Below are 17,327 nucleotides of genomic sequence, written 5' to 3'. Positions count from 1 at the left end.
CACCTCTGCACCCCTACCCCGCACACCCTGTGCCCCTACGCACCGCACCCCTGCACACCCACACCCCGCACCCCTGGACCCGCACACCCTGTACCTCTGTGCACCGCACCCCTGCACACCCACACACCCTGCAGTCCCGCATGCCTGCACACCCTGCACCCCAGCATGCCCGCACCGCACATACCCTACACACTTGCACTCCACACCCCTGCATACCTATACATACCGCACACCCAAACACCAGCACTCTGCGCTCCCCCACACCCTGCACACCTGAACACCCACACCCCTGCATACCCACACATCCACACCCCCTCAGCTCCCACACACCTACATGACCACACACCCCCCCCACACCGCACCCTCCCACGCCTTGCACACCCACGCACCTACAACCCCCGTACACCCAGCACCCCTGTACCCCCACACACCTGCACACCCACACCCTCTGCACACACACCCCTCACCCCTGCACACCCTAACGCCCGCAACACTGCACGCCCGCGCCCCTGCACCCCCAATCTTGGCAGAGGTTACAGCACCGGCCTGAGCACCACCCTCAGGGAGGCCATGGGAAGCGGAGGGCCCGCAGTGGGGCCGCTCCTGCCCCTTGACACCGCCCGACACGAGAGCTCGGCCTGGTGGGCGGGGCCGCCGGGAAGGCAGGTGGAGGAGTGCGGGCTGCAGGGCCCTTCCGAGCAGGAACCTCCAGTCCTGGCCACTCGGGATGTCGAGGGGACCGGCCCCCTCACAGAAGATCAGGCCTGCCCTCGGCCAGCACCCGTGCCCATTAGACTTGCACCCGGCACTGAAGACGGGGGTCCCCTCCTCGCCCCTCTGCTTCTTCCCCACCAGTCTGCCCACCCTACGTCTGCCTACTGCCTCCCAGGGAGCGGGGGCCACAGCCTCTGGCCACTCGGCAAAGGGGACAGAGAGGCATGTGGGAGCAGGTGCATGACCACACTGCCCAGCCCCCCCCCCACACACAGTTCTGTGCCCTGCATCCCCACTGCTCTCCTGCGCGTGCCCCAGCCGGGAGGGCCTAATGCTGCTGGGGGCGGGGGGTCCTCCCTGACGCCCCCTCCAAGCTCCACGCCTGGCAGCTCAGCCTAAGCTGCCACAACTTCTCCTCCTCCAGGAAGCTTTCCCTGAGTACCTGCTCCCCCTCATGCAAAAAGTCACACGGACATTAGTTCCCCAGGTCCAAGCTGCCATCCTGCACGTCCCCAAGCCCCCACCTAGAAATCTGGGCACTGGAAATAAGCAATGCCCTGTCCGCATGGGACCTGTGGGGGCCACCTGCACAGAGAGGGACCCCCAGTGTCCGGGGGCACCGGCTGTACCACGTGCCCTGTGGGTGCGACAGACACTTGTATCTAAACACACTGCCCGGGAAGCCCAGCCCCCCACCTGCCTTCCCACCTTCCCTGGGGCCCAGACAGTGGTGAGCTCTGCAGGGGGCAGGGGGCAGGGGGCAGGGGGCAGGGGGCAGGGGACAGGGCAGGGCTCTCTCCAAACGGGTAGACACCACCTCCACCACCTGCCCTGCAGCCCTGCTCACTGTGAAACAGGGTCTGTAGGGCTGACCCACACCCCGCCCGGCCCCAAACCAGCCGCGCTGCCCACCACAGCCCCTGGGGGATCATCTGCACTTGAGCCTCTCAGCTGATGCACCTGAACTTCGAGGTTCGCGGCCCCTCTCCAGCCGGTCCCCAGACTGTTCAGCCTCACCGACCCGGCCTAGCGCCCCCCCAACACATGCTTCGCGCCCGCCATTCTCCCCATGAGACACCTCCAAGAGCCCAGCCCTGCTTCCCCGTGAGGCTGTCGGGGACTCCAGGCCTGGACCAGCTAGATAGCTCTCCGAGACTGTCTGGGCTCTGAGACGCTGTGTGCCCCTCTCTGTCACTCACAAGACCCTTCAGCAGGAGGTGCCTGGCCTTCCAGCCCCCAGGCAATGCTCAAGTGCCCTTCCACAAAGAGCTGCAAATCCCCGGGGTGGGGGGTGGGGGGTGGCAGCTCCCCTGGGGACCTCAAGGAAACAGCCACGCAAATGGGGCCACCCCTTCACCCTGGCCAGCCGCCCTGTGACACAGGGAAGGCTGCAAGTCCCTTATGATCAGAATCAAAACAGCTTGAGGTGACCTCCTAGAGAAGCCGGGGTCGAGAGGCAGGCCGGCAGGCAGCAGGGCCAGCGGGCAGAGGTATGAGTGCACACGCAGGCTTGTGTGTGCAGGTGTGTGCACAGGTGTGCATAACTAGGTGTGTAGGTGTGTGCACGGGCGTGGGTGCGTGCACAACTAGGTATGTAGGTGTGTGCGCGCACAAGTAGGTCTGTGCAGGTGTGTGCACAGAGGTGCGTGTGTGCATGAGTAGGTGTGTGCAGGTGTGTGCACGGCCGTGCGTGTGCACAACTAGGTAACTAGGGGTATGCACGGGTGTGCGTGTGCACAAGTAGGTGTGTGCAGGTGTGTGCGCAGAGGTGCGTGTGCACGCGTAGGTGTGTGCGGGTGTGTGCACGCATTCGGGGGCGTGTGTGTATGCACACACATGTGCACCGGTGTGCACAGACCTCGTGCTCCAGGCCCTTGACCCGGCTGCAGGCTGACGTCACCGGCCGTCGGGCTCTCACCTTTTTGCCCTCTGCCTTGTGCCCAAGCTTCCCGGACGGGGGCAGCGTGGACACGGTGAAGTCGTTTGCGTCCTCACAGTCCCGAATCTTCGACTCCTTCATGAGGGAATCCAGTTTCCTCTTGGCGATGTTTTCCACACGCTTCCGGTTGGTGGCGGCCTGCCAGAGCCACACGGTCGCCCCTTGCCATCAGCCCCCAGCCCCACGGCAGCAGCGGTGACAGCCCCCAGGGTCTCGGGCAGGGCCGCGGGGGCCTGCTGGAGCCGGGGAGCCCGAACCCCGTCTTGGCTTCTCACACCCCTGGCCGCACACTCACCCCCGCATTGCGTTGCCTACCCCCACACCTCCCAGCTCCTGGGGCGCACCTCAGGCCTACGATCTGCCCCAGGGCCACAGCTCTGAACCAGGCCTCTCAGATTTTAACACCTGCACCCCTTTAGCTGCACGCCGCCGCCCCAGGGATTCCGGTGTCTGGCCAGTGGGGGAGGCAGTCGGTGTGCCCGGTGGCCACGCTGGGCTCCAAGAGCCCGAAGCAGCTCGGGATCTGGGATCCCACCAGTGGCTACGATGTCCCTCAGGAGATGGGCAGGGGGCAGGGATGGGCGGCCCGGCCGCCAGCACCCGGGGCATAGCCTCTAGGTGCCCTCTCTGTCCGAAGCAGCCCCCATCATAGCCCTAACAAACTCGGGCCCCTCCAGGGCAGCGCCTGGGCCGTGGGCATCTGGGTGCCCCGGAGCCCAGGCTGGAGGGGTGCACCCTAGGTGTCAGAGAACACGGGTGCCCTGTCACCCGGAGCCAGAGAAATATGCGGGCACATCCACGCGGAGAATTCCGCTGCCTCGGGGCTTTCTCAAACAATTAGCCAGCATGGCTGGGAATGCTCCTGCACAATTATTTTCCCATCCGATGGCCCCTCAGGGAGAAATAATGCCTTCCCGCCTCGGAGCAGCGGCTTAGAACAGTGCCCAGAGGAGAAAAGATGCTAATTACAGAGTCCCCCCAGCCCCCCTCTGCCAAGCCCTTTTTCACTCCCCCTTCCCGTGCAGCCAGCCCCCAGCCCCAGCACCTCTGCCAGCTGGGAGTGCAGGGCCACGTCTTGGGTGAAGGGGCAGGCAGGGAAGGCCCCCCACCCCGGCTGAGTGTGTGCCCAGTTGTCTAACTGCCGTGCAAAGCACCCTCACATCTGCCCGATGTCCCTCTCTCAGCCACTGCCTTCTCACAGCAAGGCCGTGAGCCTGCTCTTCAGGACTGCGGCTCCCCCGCCCCCCAAGAAGGGAAGGGCCTCCCAGCCCCTACTCACATCCCCATTGAGGAGTTTGCAATCCTCATCGATCTCGTCTGCACTGTCTTCATCAGACACCTCGCCCTCCTCAGCATCCTCACTGATGTTGGCAGGGAGCTTCTTGCCCTGGGGGGAGGTGGCGGACCATGGGAGGGGTTCTGCAGGAAGTACTGGGAGGCCAGTAGCCACAGGAGCAGCAGCAAAGGGAAGGAGCCTTTCTCAAGCTTGCTTGTGGACCTCAGGCCACAGGGCAGAAGCCAGTCTGGCACTTCCTTGCAGCAGCAGTGTGGGAGGGAAACGCCTGGGTGTGCACACAGAGGTCCCTAGATTGAATGGCCACCATGGAGGGAGACCGAGGCCAGGTTGGGCACAGGGCCTACCCTGACTCCTCAAATCTGCCACAGATGGTGTGGAGCCCTGTACTGTCCAGAGCAGGGCAACTGCCCCTCACCTGGTCACAGATCAGAGGCCAGAGGCCCAGCAGGATGCTGGCCCTAGAAGGGGCAGGGAGGGGCTTACCTTCACCAGGATCTTGCCCTTGAGCATCTGCGGAGAAGGAAGCATGGTGGCATCCTCACCGCTCACTGATGACAAGTCCAGCTTATCCCCAAGAATATCCGTCAGATACTGAGCCATCTTCTTTTGTTGGATAACACTGCAGTGGTTCTCAATGGACAGGATCACTGGGTACCTGTGGCCCCAAGGTGGAAGGAGCAGAGTAAGCCAGGGGAGGGCTAGGCCCCCAAATGTGTAAGACCTCAAGTCACCTGCACCAGTGAATGAAAAGAGACCTTCACCAGCAGCCAGGATAGATGGAACTGACAGCCACTCTGAGAAGGTAGGTGTGTGCATCGATGGCTTTGAAAAGCAACTGCATGGGTGAGAAAGGATCTGGGAGATGTTACGGACAGGTAAAGAAGGCATGCAATTCATAGCCCAATAAGAAAAAACAAAGGCAATTAGAAACTCCAGGAAAACAAAAGGAAACATGCAAGCAAGTCAGCCAGTCATGGTTTAAAAATAATGTGAACTAAACAGGTGCAATATGGAACAATGACTAGACTGAGAAAAATAATCTCGTTGACCTAGATACTGGAGACACCGTCCTGTGAATGGCTCTGGGGTCCCAACATCGGCCCCATAAGAAAAGGAGACATAAGCCTGGCACATTCCATCTGGTAGAACATTGTTATTACCTTCATAGTGCAGAATGGGGAGTGTAGCATGGGCATTTTCATTACACGTTCCTCAGTTGTTTGATTTATTTATTAATTTTTTTAACGTTTATTTATTTTTGAGAGAGGAGAGAGAACGTGAGTAGAGGAGGGGCAGAGGGAGAGGGAGACAGAGGATCCAACGTGGGCTCTGTGCGCAGGAAGCCCGACACGGGGCTTGAACCCACGAACCGTGAGATCATGACCCGAGCCAAAGTTGGACTTAACCGACTGGCCACCCAGGTGCCCCTGTTTGATTTATTTTTTTAACCGGGTGCACATTTTACTTGGATTTTTGTCGAAAGGCAACACGATCCTTTTAGAAAATGTAGGTGACCCAGACCTAGATGGCGTGAATCAGAGCAAGAGATGGGCGAGTCCTGTGGTGCAGAGAGGGCAAACAGAACTCGGCGGGAAGGTATTCTCCCCACTTCTCAGGCAAGGGACTGAAGCCTGTGGCACAAGGGCCTAGGGAAGAACCCTACGTCTGCAAAGATTATTCTGGCACATGAGAGGCAAGCCCCGTCCTGGGACCCTAGCACGTCCCTGGGTCCTCGGCAGCTACAGGACATCTGTCTGCCTCAGCCCCCCTACCCTGAGATGCCTCTCTCACCTGCAAGTCTAGGCACCAGGCCACCACTCCTCACTCCCACTCCCTCCTGACAGCCCGAGACAGAGCTCGGGCAAGCTCTTTCAGGAGGGGCCCCTCTATTTCTATGTCCTCAATCAATCTGGCTTCTCTTCCCCTCCCTCATTAAATTAGCTCTTTCCTTACCTCTGAGCCTTGTTTAACCAGGACTTGAAGGTGACTGGGGTGGGGGGGGGCGGCAGGGGAGCGGTCTTCTATTTCCAGAAACTAAATAGGATTCTGTTCAACGGTGTCTGTAGCTACAGCTGAGTGACAGCAAATTGAGTTTGGACGCAGAGTAGCTTCTCGGGGGTAATTAGTGCCAGAGCCACCACGGCTGAGGGCGGCTGACAGCAGGGGTCGCCAAGTGTGTGTGGACGGGGGCTGCTCGCACACGCACCCTGCTCAGCCAATCCGTTGTCCCCTTCCTGCGCCCGCTGCCCTCCCTCTCCCCGGAGCTGCAGCTCCACTCCCTTCCCTGACCCTCAGCCTCAACGAGGGACCCCCAGATCAGCCCCTTGGCCTCTGCAAACACTGCCCCCAAGAAAGGATGTGGGGGAGTAGCAGGAAGGGCCGCACGAGCCCCTCCCCCACCCCCGCCGCCGTCCCAGCCACTCACTCATTCTTGACGAAAGCATATTTGTTGATGGTCTCGATGACATCTTTGAAGAGAATCTTGGAGGTCAGAGTGTAGCCATGGTGTACAATGGGCTCCCCGTCGGGCCCGTCCCAGCAGTCCACTGAGGGAAGGCAGACGTCAGTCAGCTCCAGGAGCTTGGCCGCCGATGCCCAGAGACCCGCGGCTCGCGGACTGACTGGGGTCAGTCCTCTCGCTCAGCAATTAACACCAGGAGAGGCCTATCACAGCCCCTGCCCGGAAGGAGGGCAGACACCCTGCTCAGAGACCCCCGGAGCCCAAGGCCCCCGGGCCCAAGGGGGGCTCGGACTCCCACAGCCCCCGCCGCTCACCCTCCACACAACGGCAGCCGGCCTGCAGGACCCAGGCGTACATGTCCACCCGGGACTGGGACATGAGCTGGTCACCCACGAGGTAGGTGTTGTGGGACGAGGTGATGAAATAGTGGCTCAGTGGCCGTGTCATGTCCTGGTGCACACCGTGGTGCTCTGGGTTGAAGATGTCGCCGGCGGGGCTCCGAGTGTAGTTGGTGAAGCCTGCGTGGGGAGCGTGGGAGGGTGCTTAGCGCCTGCGTGCCAGCTCCCCCCCCCCATGGGGCTCATCTCAGGACCGCCCCCCACCCCCGCCACGTGGAACCGTAAACTCTCTGCCCAGGCCACTTGTCCTGGCCCCCAGGTTGCCCATCAGCCCGCCGGGACAGCCGGACCGCAGCGATGCCCCGCTCACCGTCAATGCCCAGCACCGCCTTGCTCTTGTTTTCTGGGCAGGGCTCAAACTGCTCGATGATGTCCCGGCAGCTCTCAAGGGTCACCCCCGTCATCTAGGCCAGAGTAGGGGCTTCAGCCCAGGCTAGCCCGTCATTGGCCCCGGGCTAGCCTCAGGCAGCTCCCCCCGCTCCTCCTCCTGCACCACCGCTGCCTCCCAGGCTGCCTCTGATTGTCGCATCAAGACTGCCCACGGTGGGCGTCAGGGGGAGGCTCGGGCGCCGCAGGGTGTTCCCGACTGGGCGGCACACCGGCTACCCTCAGTGTCGTGAGACTTGGGACTCTGGCCGGAGGACTACTGGTGGATCACATGGCTTTGGAAGAGCTGTGTCGGACAGGTCCCTTGATGGGACCAAAGACAGGGGAGGGGTCTTTGGTCCCATCAGCTGGCCCACCCCTCATTCCCACCGTGTCGGGGTCTCAAGAGCTGTAGACCAGGGCAGGCCTGGCAGGGAGCCCTATGTGTGAGAAGGTGCAGGAGAACCAGTCCCACCTTGGAGGAGCCCCAGGGGCACGGGGAGCCTCCCCTACCTGGCTCCTCCTGCTGCCTAACCCACATCCCTCTCGGGAAAGCTGCACACGGAAGCCGAGCCCAAGCGGCCCTGGGCATCGATGCCGCCCCCCACCCCCGCCACCCTGCCCTGGTCAGAGGCTGAGTGGTCTCCCAGGGCCCTGCCATGCAGCCCAGGCCGAGAGCCCTCAGTTCCCGGAAGCAAGTTCACCAGCAGGGCTTCTAGGAAGTCCCGTGTAGGTGGGGGTGGGGGAGGGATATCAGTGATAGTGGGGAAGTGGGACAAATGGGGTCAGAGCCCAGAGTAGTTGTGGACCTTGGGAGGCCCAGAGTCTGGGGGCTGGGTCCGGGCTCAAACCACCCACCTGGTGGACAGCTTTGGCCCCAGATATAGGGAAAAGCTTCTGGAAAGCTTAGGGCAAAGGGTAGGGAATAATGAGTCAGTACTGCCCTTCCCAGACAGGGCCACTTTCCCACCCTCCACCCCCACGTACACCGGCAACAGGGACAGAGAACCCACGGCCTCATCCCAATGCTGCCCACAGTGGCTGGGCTGGGAGCGAGTTGCCCGGGGCATCAGCATCCAGCCAGGCTGGTGCCAGCCTCTCCTGCCTGGGTCAGACCCCAGGGCTTCCCCTAGGAGGACAGGAGAGGAGGCAGGCACACTTCCACGAGGATGGAACCCCAGCAAACTGTGTGAGTAGCAGGGAGGGGTCCTGGGAGCACAGCCCCGAGGACGGCCGCGTGGGGTAAGGTGGGGCAGACACCAACCCAGGACAGCCGTGGGGGGTGGGGGGAAATCCTGGGTAGATAGATACGTGTAGACCCAGCCTGGGTGCCACAGCTGCTCCAGCCACCCAGCCCCCGGCCCTGCCCAGCAGCCTCTGCCCGTGGCCTCTAACCTAAGTCTGACTGCCCCTCCCACTTTCTGCCCCAAACTGGGTCCCTGAGGATCCCAGGAAGTTATAAGTGTGGACGCTGGTCCTCACGGCCACCTCCCACCAGCCCTTAGGGTGGGAGATATACACTGCCTGGGCCCCACCACGGGGACACTCTTTCCTCAGGGGACACTGGCCTTCCCCTCTCCCACTATGGATTTCCAGCCTCCTGCCCACCACAGCAGGTGACATCCAGCCCCTGCCTGGGCCAACGTTGAGGGGCCCACATCCCTAAGCCTCCAGACACTGGGCCCCCAGTCAGCAGGGCAGTGCCCAGGAAGCAGTAGGCCTCTTGGTATAGACAAGAAGGCCTAGAGTCAAGAGAAATGGGTGGGTAGCCCCCCTGGCACTTGGAGGCATCTGGGCATCTGCTGGACAAATGGGTCAAAGGTGGCGGTAATGGGCCTGGGGCTCAGGGGGTACAAGCTAGTCAGACCCGTGGCTGGAACAGGTGGGAAGGTTGGGTCATGGAACCCCAGTTCTATGAGGCGCTCCATGCTAAAGGTGCTGTGGTCAAGTGCAGGGTCCCTCGAGGAGGCTCAGGGTATCTGTGGTCATGGCTGAGCCGCTCAGAGGCCCACCGAGGAGCCACCCACTCAGGGCCTCCATGGGACACACCCTGAAATATGCCGGGATGGCCCATGATGGGAATCAAAGCAGGTTCACTAAGTGGAGGCAGGTTTGAGGACCCTGAGTGTCAGGCTGTGGCCCATCTTTCCAGACTGAAGGATTCTCAGTCACAGTGAACTGGTTCAAGTGCCCTGGGAGCCAAAGGTGAGGCCATGTACGCCAGGACCCTGCTCCTGCTGTCGTCCCCTCACCTTTTGCTCCACCTCCAGGAAGCGCTGGAGGTCAGCGGCATCCAGGTAGTCCTTGTGGTCGCTGTAGGTCAGCATGAGCAGATAGAGGTCCCGGCGGGTGGACATCATCTTGTAGAAGGCACAGAACTCCTCAAAGCTCAGTGTACCCTGGTGGTCATCTGTGTCTGCCTCCTGCAAGCCAAAGCCTCTGGGTCCCCCAGTGTCCCACCCCGATAGCTCCCTGGGATCCTTGCAGCAGTGAACTTACTGGGATCTCGCTCCAACTCTCCCACCAAGAAGCCACTGAGCGATCCTTTCACACAGATCTGACCCTGCCCTCCCAGTCCCAGTCTTTCATGGTCAACTTGCACCTACACCTGGCACAGTCACCCCACATTGAGAGCCAACATCCAACATTGGGGTCAAAACCCCACTATGGGAGTTAATGCCCCTCCTGGGAACCAACACTCTAAACTGGGAGCCAACACCCTACCCTGGAGTCAACACCCCACATTGGAGCCAACACCCCACTCTGGGAGCCTACACCCTACATTGGAGCTAACACCTTACCCTAGAGTCAACACCCCACCGTGGAGCCAACACCCTACCCTGGAGTCAGCACCCCACATTGGAGCCAACACCCCACTCTGGGAGCCTACACCCTACATTGGAGCTAACACCTTACCCTAGAGTCAACACCCCACCCTGGAGCCAACATCTCACCTGGCAGTCAACACTCTACCCTGAGATCCAACACCCTATTCAGGAAGCCAACATCCCATCCTGGGGGTCAACACCTCACTTTGGAATCAACACGGCACTCTGGGAGCTAACACCCCACCCTGGAGTTAATGCCCACCCTGGGCTGCGAGCCTGTAATTACAATTGCTGCCCATTGATTAGAAAAGCACAAGGCCCCAGGGTGCACAGGAGTGTCCAGGCTTCAGTCTCCACAGCAGAGATGAGAGGACCTGGCCACTGTCTTTCTCTTGCGGACAGGGCAGCTCACACGACTCCTGCAGGAACCGCCGGGGGCAAACCCACCGAGACCTCAGTGAGACCATGAACTTCTTCATGAACCCACTTACTCAGGGAGCATCTACTGAAGTGTCAGACCCTGGGAACACCAAACGCCAAAGCCAGGGACAGACACAGAGGACAAGGGCACCCAGCGACTGGAGGCCAGGCTGCCCAGAGGAGCTTGAGGTGCCCTGGGGCCACGGTGATCCCTGGGAATGGACAAGAAAGGTCCCGTAGAAGGTGCTGATCCAGAGCCCCAGTTCTTAGGGCTGGTGGGGTGGGGGTGGGGTGTGAGAAGGACCTGTCTGGAGGTTGGCTGCACAGCAGGCATTGACATTGGGTCAGCACCATGGACAGCAGCGCTTCCGGCTCTGAGTGCCATCTGGAGTCTTTCCTTATGTGGTGACACAATCTGGGGTGGCTGGGGGGTGGGTGCCACGTCCCTGAGGCCCTCTCTGAACCAGAAGCATCACCAGAGAATCAAGTGGCCACAGCCACCCCCGTGTCCCTGTCCCCAGGGAGAGTACTGCTCTTGGGAAGGCCAGTCCTGGCTCGGCACTGAAGTGGACACCCAGCAAGGTCCCAGCATCCCACCCCAGGACCCCAGCGTCTGTGCCAAGGCTGGGACAGGACCAGAGCCTAGAGCCACATGCGCAGGGGCCCAGAAGACACCAGACAAAGACCTCATTGTTCCTGGAGCTCGGTTTGAGGACAGCCCTGGGTCTGAGAGCCGGCAGGCTCAGCCAGGCTCTGGCTGCAGGCTCTGGCTCACACTACAGACCAAAGGACCCCCCTAGGACAGAGCCTGGCCAGCAGCCCTCCCCAGGGTGTGGCTGGAGCCAGGCAGAGATTCCCAGTGTGTCGCGTGTCCAGCCCGCAGGGCGATTTGGCCTCCCCCCATCCCCAAGTTCTGTGCTGGGCGGTCCAGCCGGGAGCCCAGCGCGGGGTGGCTGCCTGCTCTCTGTCCAGCTGCCAGCCCGCGGGGTGAATGAGAATATTTTATGAGGATGAAGCCCTCGGGAAACCCTTAAGGACAGACCCGGCCCCTGAGCCCCAGAATTGCCTCCCGATGTAATTCCTCGGCCCCTCTTTCCACAGACCGTGACTGCAGCAGGTGAAGGCACGCTCGGCTGGAGCTGCTTTGCGGCCCGAGGCCCACACTGGGCCTGCACTCCACTGTTATCTTAGACTTAATGAAACTATGTTCAAGGTGCTCTTTACCCACCACACAGATCTTTCCTTTGATCAGGCACTTCCAGGTGGTGAAAACAATACAGAGACTCCTCGACCACCGGACTGATGCTAATTATCAGAGCTGCTCTGCCTGGCTGGAGGCCAGCCCTCCTTCTCTGGGGTCCAGAGCCCCGCAAGGTCGGCCGCAAAGATGGCCAGGGAGGCCCAGGCACTCAGGGACTACCGTGGACAAGGCTGCTGGGGTCTGAGCTACCCAGGGCCTGGGGTCCCCAGCTCTAGGCCAACATCAGTCTCCCACCCCTGTTGCTCACTCCCCCCTCAGAGCCAACCCGGAGTCCGCCCCACCTGCAGGTCCCACAGATAGGCCGCAGGGTCTGTCCCCACTGCTCTGGGATTCCTCAAGGGGATCTGGTTGGAGCCCAGACACAGCCAGGCCGAGGGCTGGTCAGAGGGCTCTGTGGGGAGCCCCTGTGCCCAGAGAGCACGTGAGAGGCCCAGTGTCCCTAGAAGAGGGGCAGGTGGGCATGGGCTCCCCAGAGCTCCCAGCGTGGTGTATCTTCAAGCCAGGACTTTGCACTGGACCTTTCTGTGCGCGCTCACCCCATTCTGTGAGGGTACACTCCTCTCCTCCCACCTCACCGGCCAAGCTGGACCCCAAGTTCTAAGCCAGCCTACTGCCTGGCCCCTGACAGCCTCACCATTCCAGAAGGGCTTCTCAGCCCAGAGCTGTCCCTGGAGGTAGGGTAGGCAGGGTACAGGTAGGGGGCTGATCTTCAGGCCTGAGCCATCTGACAGCTCCTCACTGCCCGGGCAGGGGTCCTGTGAGCCCCCCTAGTCCCTGACCAGCAGCCCGAGAGCATCCCACTCGCCCCTTCATTCATGCACAGACCCTTGTGCTCTGAGCTGCGGGGTCCCCACCCCCGCTCTGGCCAAGAACCACCAGCTGTCTATGGCGAGAGCACAAGTGAAGCCACCGGGGGCCGTGCCTGGTGGAGCAGCTGGCTCTGTGCGTGTGCATGTGTGTGTGTGTGTGTGTGTGTGTGCCCGCGGGTGAGAGACAGAGGGAGACAGAGAGAGAGAGCGCCCTCCTCCTGGGTCTGCTCGCCCATCAACTCCACAAACCGGGACCCAATGATGCCACGTTTCCTCCCCGCTGCTCCAGCAGGAGTTCCGGAAAGAGAGAAACTAATTACAGACAATAAAGGCCGCCTCCCAGCTGACAGATGCATTTTCATAACTTCTAACACCGGGGTGGTTGCAACCGGGAGGCTGCAGGGGGCAGGGAGCCAGACCTGAGGCCGCAACACGGGCCAGTGTGCACCCTGGACCCCGCCAGGCCGGCGTGCCTCATCAAGGCTGGGGAGTCGGCGGGGGGGGAGTGGAGGAAAGGGGGTGCAGCCTCCTTTGGGTGGTTTCCCTCAGGGACCCACACCTGCCCCAAATACCTGGGCTGCCAGGGAGGACCCCGCACAGCTGCAGAGAGAGAGGCGGCCACTTGGGGCATCTCAGCAGACGCAGGGCTCGCGGGGCGAGGGGCAAGCCGCTTCCTGGCCTCCCACTGACTGCGGGCCCAGAGACCCCGCCCAGGACTTCCCGCCGCTCGGGCAGGGCCCCTCCTCTCCGGACGCAGCCTCAGCCCCACAGAGCCTGTGCCCGGGGTGCCCGAGGCAGGGGACCCCACCTGGAACATCTGCTTCACCCTCTGCCGGGGCAAGTTCACGTTCAGCTTGTGCAGCAGCTGCAGGACCTCGCCGATGCTCAGGCTGCCGTCCCTGTTCTTGTCCGCCTCGTCGAATGTCTGCTTCAGCCACTTTAGGGCCGAGTCAGGGACCAACACGGGTCCAGCAGGCCCAGCGCGCCCCCCCTCCCCTCCCCCAAACGTGTGACCCGGCCAGGGGCGGGAGAGCCCCACCCAGGGACCCGCCCCCCCCCCCCCCCCCGAGACCAAGGATATTGGTCCCTAGTGCGCTGGCGCCGGGCCAGGCTGTCCTCGTCGCTGATGCCGGCCATGAGGTAGCGCAGGCCCGTGACCCAGGTGCGCGCCTCGTCCCCGCTGGGCGAGACCAGGTCCAGCGACTCACGGTGGCTGCCGTGATAGATGCTGAAGCAGCAGTTGGGGTCGAAGCTGCCGTCTGGGTAGCGCTGGAAAATCTCGGACTGCCGCCCTTCACTCACCTCCTGGATGGAGTCGATGGAGACTGCGGGCAGGCAGGGGCGGCCGCCGGTCACAGCCTGTCCCCAGGGGCTGGCGCCCCCGCCCGCCGCAGCAGCTTGCCCCGCTCGGCCCGCGAGAGACAAGGCCGGTACCTTTGTGGGTCCCCTTCCCATCTGAGGCTGGGGGAGCCGGGGAAGGGGTGTTTCAAGGGACCGTCAGGGTGGGGAAAAGAGAAAGTACACATGTGCCGAGGCTGGGGAGCCCACCCCTCCCTGCTCTGCTCTGACCCTGAGGGCTGCTCCCCACTCCCCCGGGGTGTGAGAAAGGCTCGTGCTCCCGGGGGCAGCCCCCTCCCCCTAGTTAGCAACCCCAGGCGCGTGGCTTCTGCGCTAGCCGAGGCTGCAGGCTGAGGGAGCCCAGACAGGCCAATTCTGTCCGTCAGGCTCCAGCCAGCTCGCGTCTCCACTCTGACAGGGCGACTGGCCCGATCCCGCGCCGCCTCCCTAGGAGGCTCTGGCTCCAGCAGGCCGCGGGGCCGGGGTGCGGCGGGGTCCTGCCCAGCGGGCACCAGCTCCGGGTCCACCAAGGATTTCATTACTGGCCACAGCACCCGGGGCTCCACGGGGCCTCCGTTCCAAAGCTGAATTACCACGAGGAGATGAGTTCTCAGGTCTGTTCCTGCACAGGCGGCAGGGCCCCTCCCAGCCGTGCAGGGCACAGGCATCCCCTCTGGGAGCCCGGCCCCCTGGGCTGGGCCCCGACCACCGCACCCTCCTGCCAGCTCTCACCACCTCCCAACACCACCCGCCCATCTCCTGCAGCCCTGCCTGGCGGGCTCCGTGCCCTTCTGGGAGCTATCCTGGGCAGGGCAGTGATGGTGGGGAGACTCGTGCCCTTCTGGGAGTTATCCTGGGCAGAGCTGTGATGGAGGGGGGGCTTCGTCCGTGCAGTGAGGGGGGTGTCCCTCCTGTCCTCTGCTCCCACCCCCTGAGCTCCCGGGAGTACAGAGCCCGCCTACAGGGCGGGGGGGGCCTGCCCACCTCTCTTCTTCAGTTCCCTGCATGCATGCGTGTGCATGGCAGGGGCGGGGGTCCCGGGCCCTAGACTAGGGGGTGCTGGCAGGGGACAGCTGCCCCCCGTTCCTCCCTCCTCAGGATCCTCCAAGGCTAGAGTCAGGTCTGAGTACCGCACACGGCCTCCCCCAGTCCCGGCCTGCCCACCCCTGCCTTATCACCCGCTCCCACACGATGCCCAGTACGGGGAGCAGTGCCGGGCCCAGAGGAGGGGCCCCATCTGAGCATCATGGGCCCAGAGGGCAGCCCCACGCACCACCCCCCCTCCACCACCACCAGGATGCCTCCCAGGGGCTCCGCGCCAAGGCTCCCAGGCCCCATGGCGGCAGCCGTGCCCTTGGCAACTGCGGGGCTGAGGCCCTGCCCTGGTGCAGCTGGGTCTCTCCGGGCCTGGGAGGACCCTGACGTGTCCCTTCCTGCCTCCAGCCTGGTCCCTGACAGGCCCTGCTCCGACGTCCACCTCGCCCTTCCACCCCTGCAAGAACCCTCCAGCCCAGGCCCCCTCCTACCCCGGGCGGCCCTGCAGCCCCCACGCCCCATGCCAGTCCTCATGCCCCAGGTGGCCCGAGCTAACAGGTGGCACTGAAGCCCTGCCCTCCATGTGCCCCGCAAGGGTCTCTCTCTCTGTTCATGGCAGGTCTAGACCCGGCTACACTGAAGGAAGGGCCTTTTTTTTTGCTCCTCAGACCATCCCAGATGGGCTCTCAGTCCCCACAGTCCTACAGGCCCTGATCCCTCCGCGCCTGACGCCCAGAGATCACCTCGAAACTGCAAGGCCAACCAGATGCCTGTGTCGGGCCCGGAGGCCCCTGGAGACTTCCCCGGCTGCCTCGTGGCCGCCCGTTCCCCCCCAGGGCAGCTCCCAGCTCCGCCCCCCAGGTCAGCCCGCTTCCCCCAAGGCCGCCCCCAGCTCCCCCGCCCCCAAGGCCGCCTGCTCACTCTTGGCCTTCTCGTTCTTGCGCGAGGGCCGCCAGCGGATGCAGGAGCGATGCTCGTCCAGGAAGTAGAAGCGGACCAGGCCCTTGGAGCTGCCGCGGAGCTTCACCATCTGGGTCCCCGCCTGCATGGCGCTCATGCATCTCTCCACTGGGCGTCATGGACACGGCGGGCAGAAGACAACCGACACAAAGACAGACGGGGCGCCGTGAGAGCCGGGCCAGCCCTACCGCCCGCCACCCCGAGCACAAGGGGTGCAGAGACCGTCCGCCCGCCCGCCCGCCGGCCCTCCGCGGGGGCGGGTTCAAACCCCCAGGCGCTGGCCCGGGCCACAGGCCCACGCTCAGAAACAGACCGAGCCACCCAGCCCCGGCCACGGCCACCCTCCCCGACTGCCCCGGGCCAGGCGGGGTCCCAGGCAGGACCCTGTTCCTCTGCAGCTTGGTTTCACTTCACTCCAGCCACCGTGTCCATCCCACCCCCAGTGACTGCCGTGACCTGCCCCAATGCCTATGACACACGAGGGGCTGTGGGGGCTGAGGCCACGCTCAGGAGCTGCCGTGCACAAGGGCCTCTGTGGGTGGCCAGGCCGTGGTCTAACCTGGGAGCCTGCACCTGCTTCCGGTGCCACTGGGGAAAGCCGGCCTCCTCCTCCTCCCTGCAGGAAGGGTGAGGGTCTGTCCCTAGAGGCCACAGAGCGGGGCCCCGGGAGGTCAAGGCAGCACCAGGCTTCAGCTCCAGAACACAAACCCTCCTCCCAGCACCCCTCCCCGCCCTCCCTTCCCCTCCTCTGTCCACTTGGCCTCCTGTCTGCAGCTCTCACGTCTCCCAGGTCCTGAGGGGAGGGGGTCCCAGCCAGGCCAGCAGCCCCCCAGGGCTGGAGAGGCTGCAGGCTCTGGGGCTCCAGGCGGGGGATGGGTCAGCCCCAGCCCCCCGGGCCCTTCGCACCTACTTACAGAAAGCCCAGGACTGCTGCAGCATCGATAATCCCACCCCACATGACCCACCCACTAAGGGACCCCCTGGAGGCAATGCCACCCGAGGAGACCAGCCAGTGGGACTCCTCACACTCCAGGTGGTGGTGGGAGGGCCCACAGGGAGGCTGAGCTCCACAGAGACACCGAGTGATGAGGACACGGGTGAGGCTGCTGGTGCACAGGCACCAAGAGGGGAGGGATAAGGCAGGACAGGGGGAGAGGGGCGGGCGCAGAGGCCAGAACAGGTTCCAGAAGGGGCACCCAGACCAGGCCCCAGGGGCGCGGGACACAGTCCCAAGTGGAGCCTTCCGTGGGCCGGCCCAGCCAGAACAGACACAACCTTCCCATCACCGGCCGGGCAGGCCTCCACCCCACCCCTGTCTCACACCAGTGAGGGGCATTCTGCCCCCCTCTAGGCGCGGTCTCGTCCCTCACCAGCACGCTAGCCCCAGCGCATCCCGGCTGAAGGTGCCACCCCCACCCCTGCAAAGTGCCAGGGACCCCTCAGCAAAAGTTTTATAGCCACCTGAGTGCCCAGCCAGCATGCCCACCACAGCCCTGCCCCT

At 63.3% G+C, this 17,327-nt stretch overlaps 1 protein-coding gene across 3 annotated transcripts in view; it reads right to left on the bottom strand.

Annotated features, from left to right (window-relative positions):
* Window positions 1-17,327, bottom strand: part of PLCH2 (phospholipase C eta 2) — a 69,698-nt gene that overhangs the window by 12,017 nt on the left and 40,354 nt on the right. For all 3 annotated transcript variants that reach the window (XM_043573584.1, XM_043573585.1, XM_043573583.1), the window contains 10 exons: window positions 15,788-15,934; window positions 13,575-13,818; window positions 13,302-13,431; window positions 9,428-9,598; window positions 7,120-7,213; window positions 6,726-6,929; window positions 6,376-6,496; window positions 4,434-4,605; window positions 3,933-4,040; window positions 2,633-2,791 (listed from right to left, as the gene is read on the bottom strand). In XM_043573584.1, the coding sequence (XP_043429519.1) occupies window positions 2,633-2,791; window positions 3,933-4,040; window positions 4,434-4,605; window positions 6,376-6,496; window positions 6,726-6,929; window positions 7,120-7,213; window positions 9,428-9,598; window positions 13,302-13,431; window positions 13,575-13,818; window positions 15,788-15,934 (1,550 nt within the window). The remainder of the gene's footprint in view (window positions 1-2,632; window positions 2,792-3,932; window positions 4,041-4,433; window positions 4,606-6,375; window positions 6,497-6,725; window positions 6,930-7,119; window positions 7,214-9,427; window positions 9,599-13,301; window positions 13,432-13,574; window positions 13,819-15,787; window positions 15,935-17,327) is intronic.

The sequence above is a fragment of the Prionailurus bengalensis genome, chromosome C1 (genome assembly GCF_016509475.1).
Source record: "Prionailurus bengalensis isolate Pbe53 chromosome C1, Fcat_Pben_1.1_paternal_pri, whole genome shotgun sequence".
In the NCBI taxonomy this organism is placed as follows: Eukaryota; Metazoa; Chordata; class Mammalia; order Carnivora; family Felidae; genus Prionailurus; species Prionailurus bengalensis.
The sequence above is the reverse complement of the archived record's forward strand: the minus strand, read 5'-3'. Positions and strand labels throughout refer to the sequence as shown.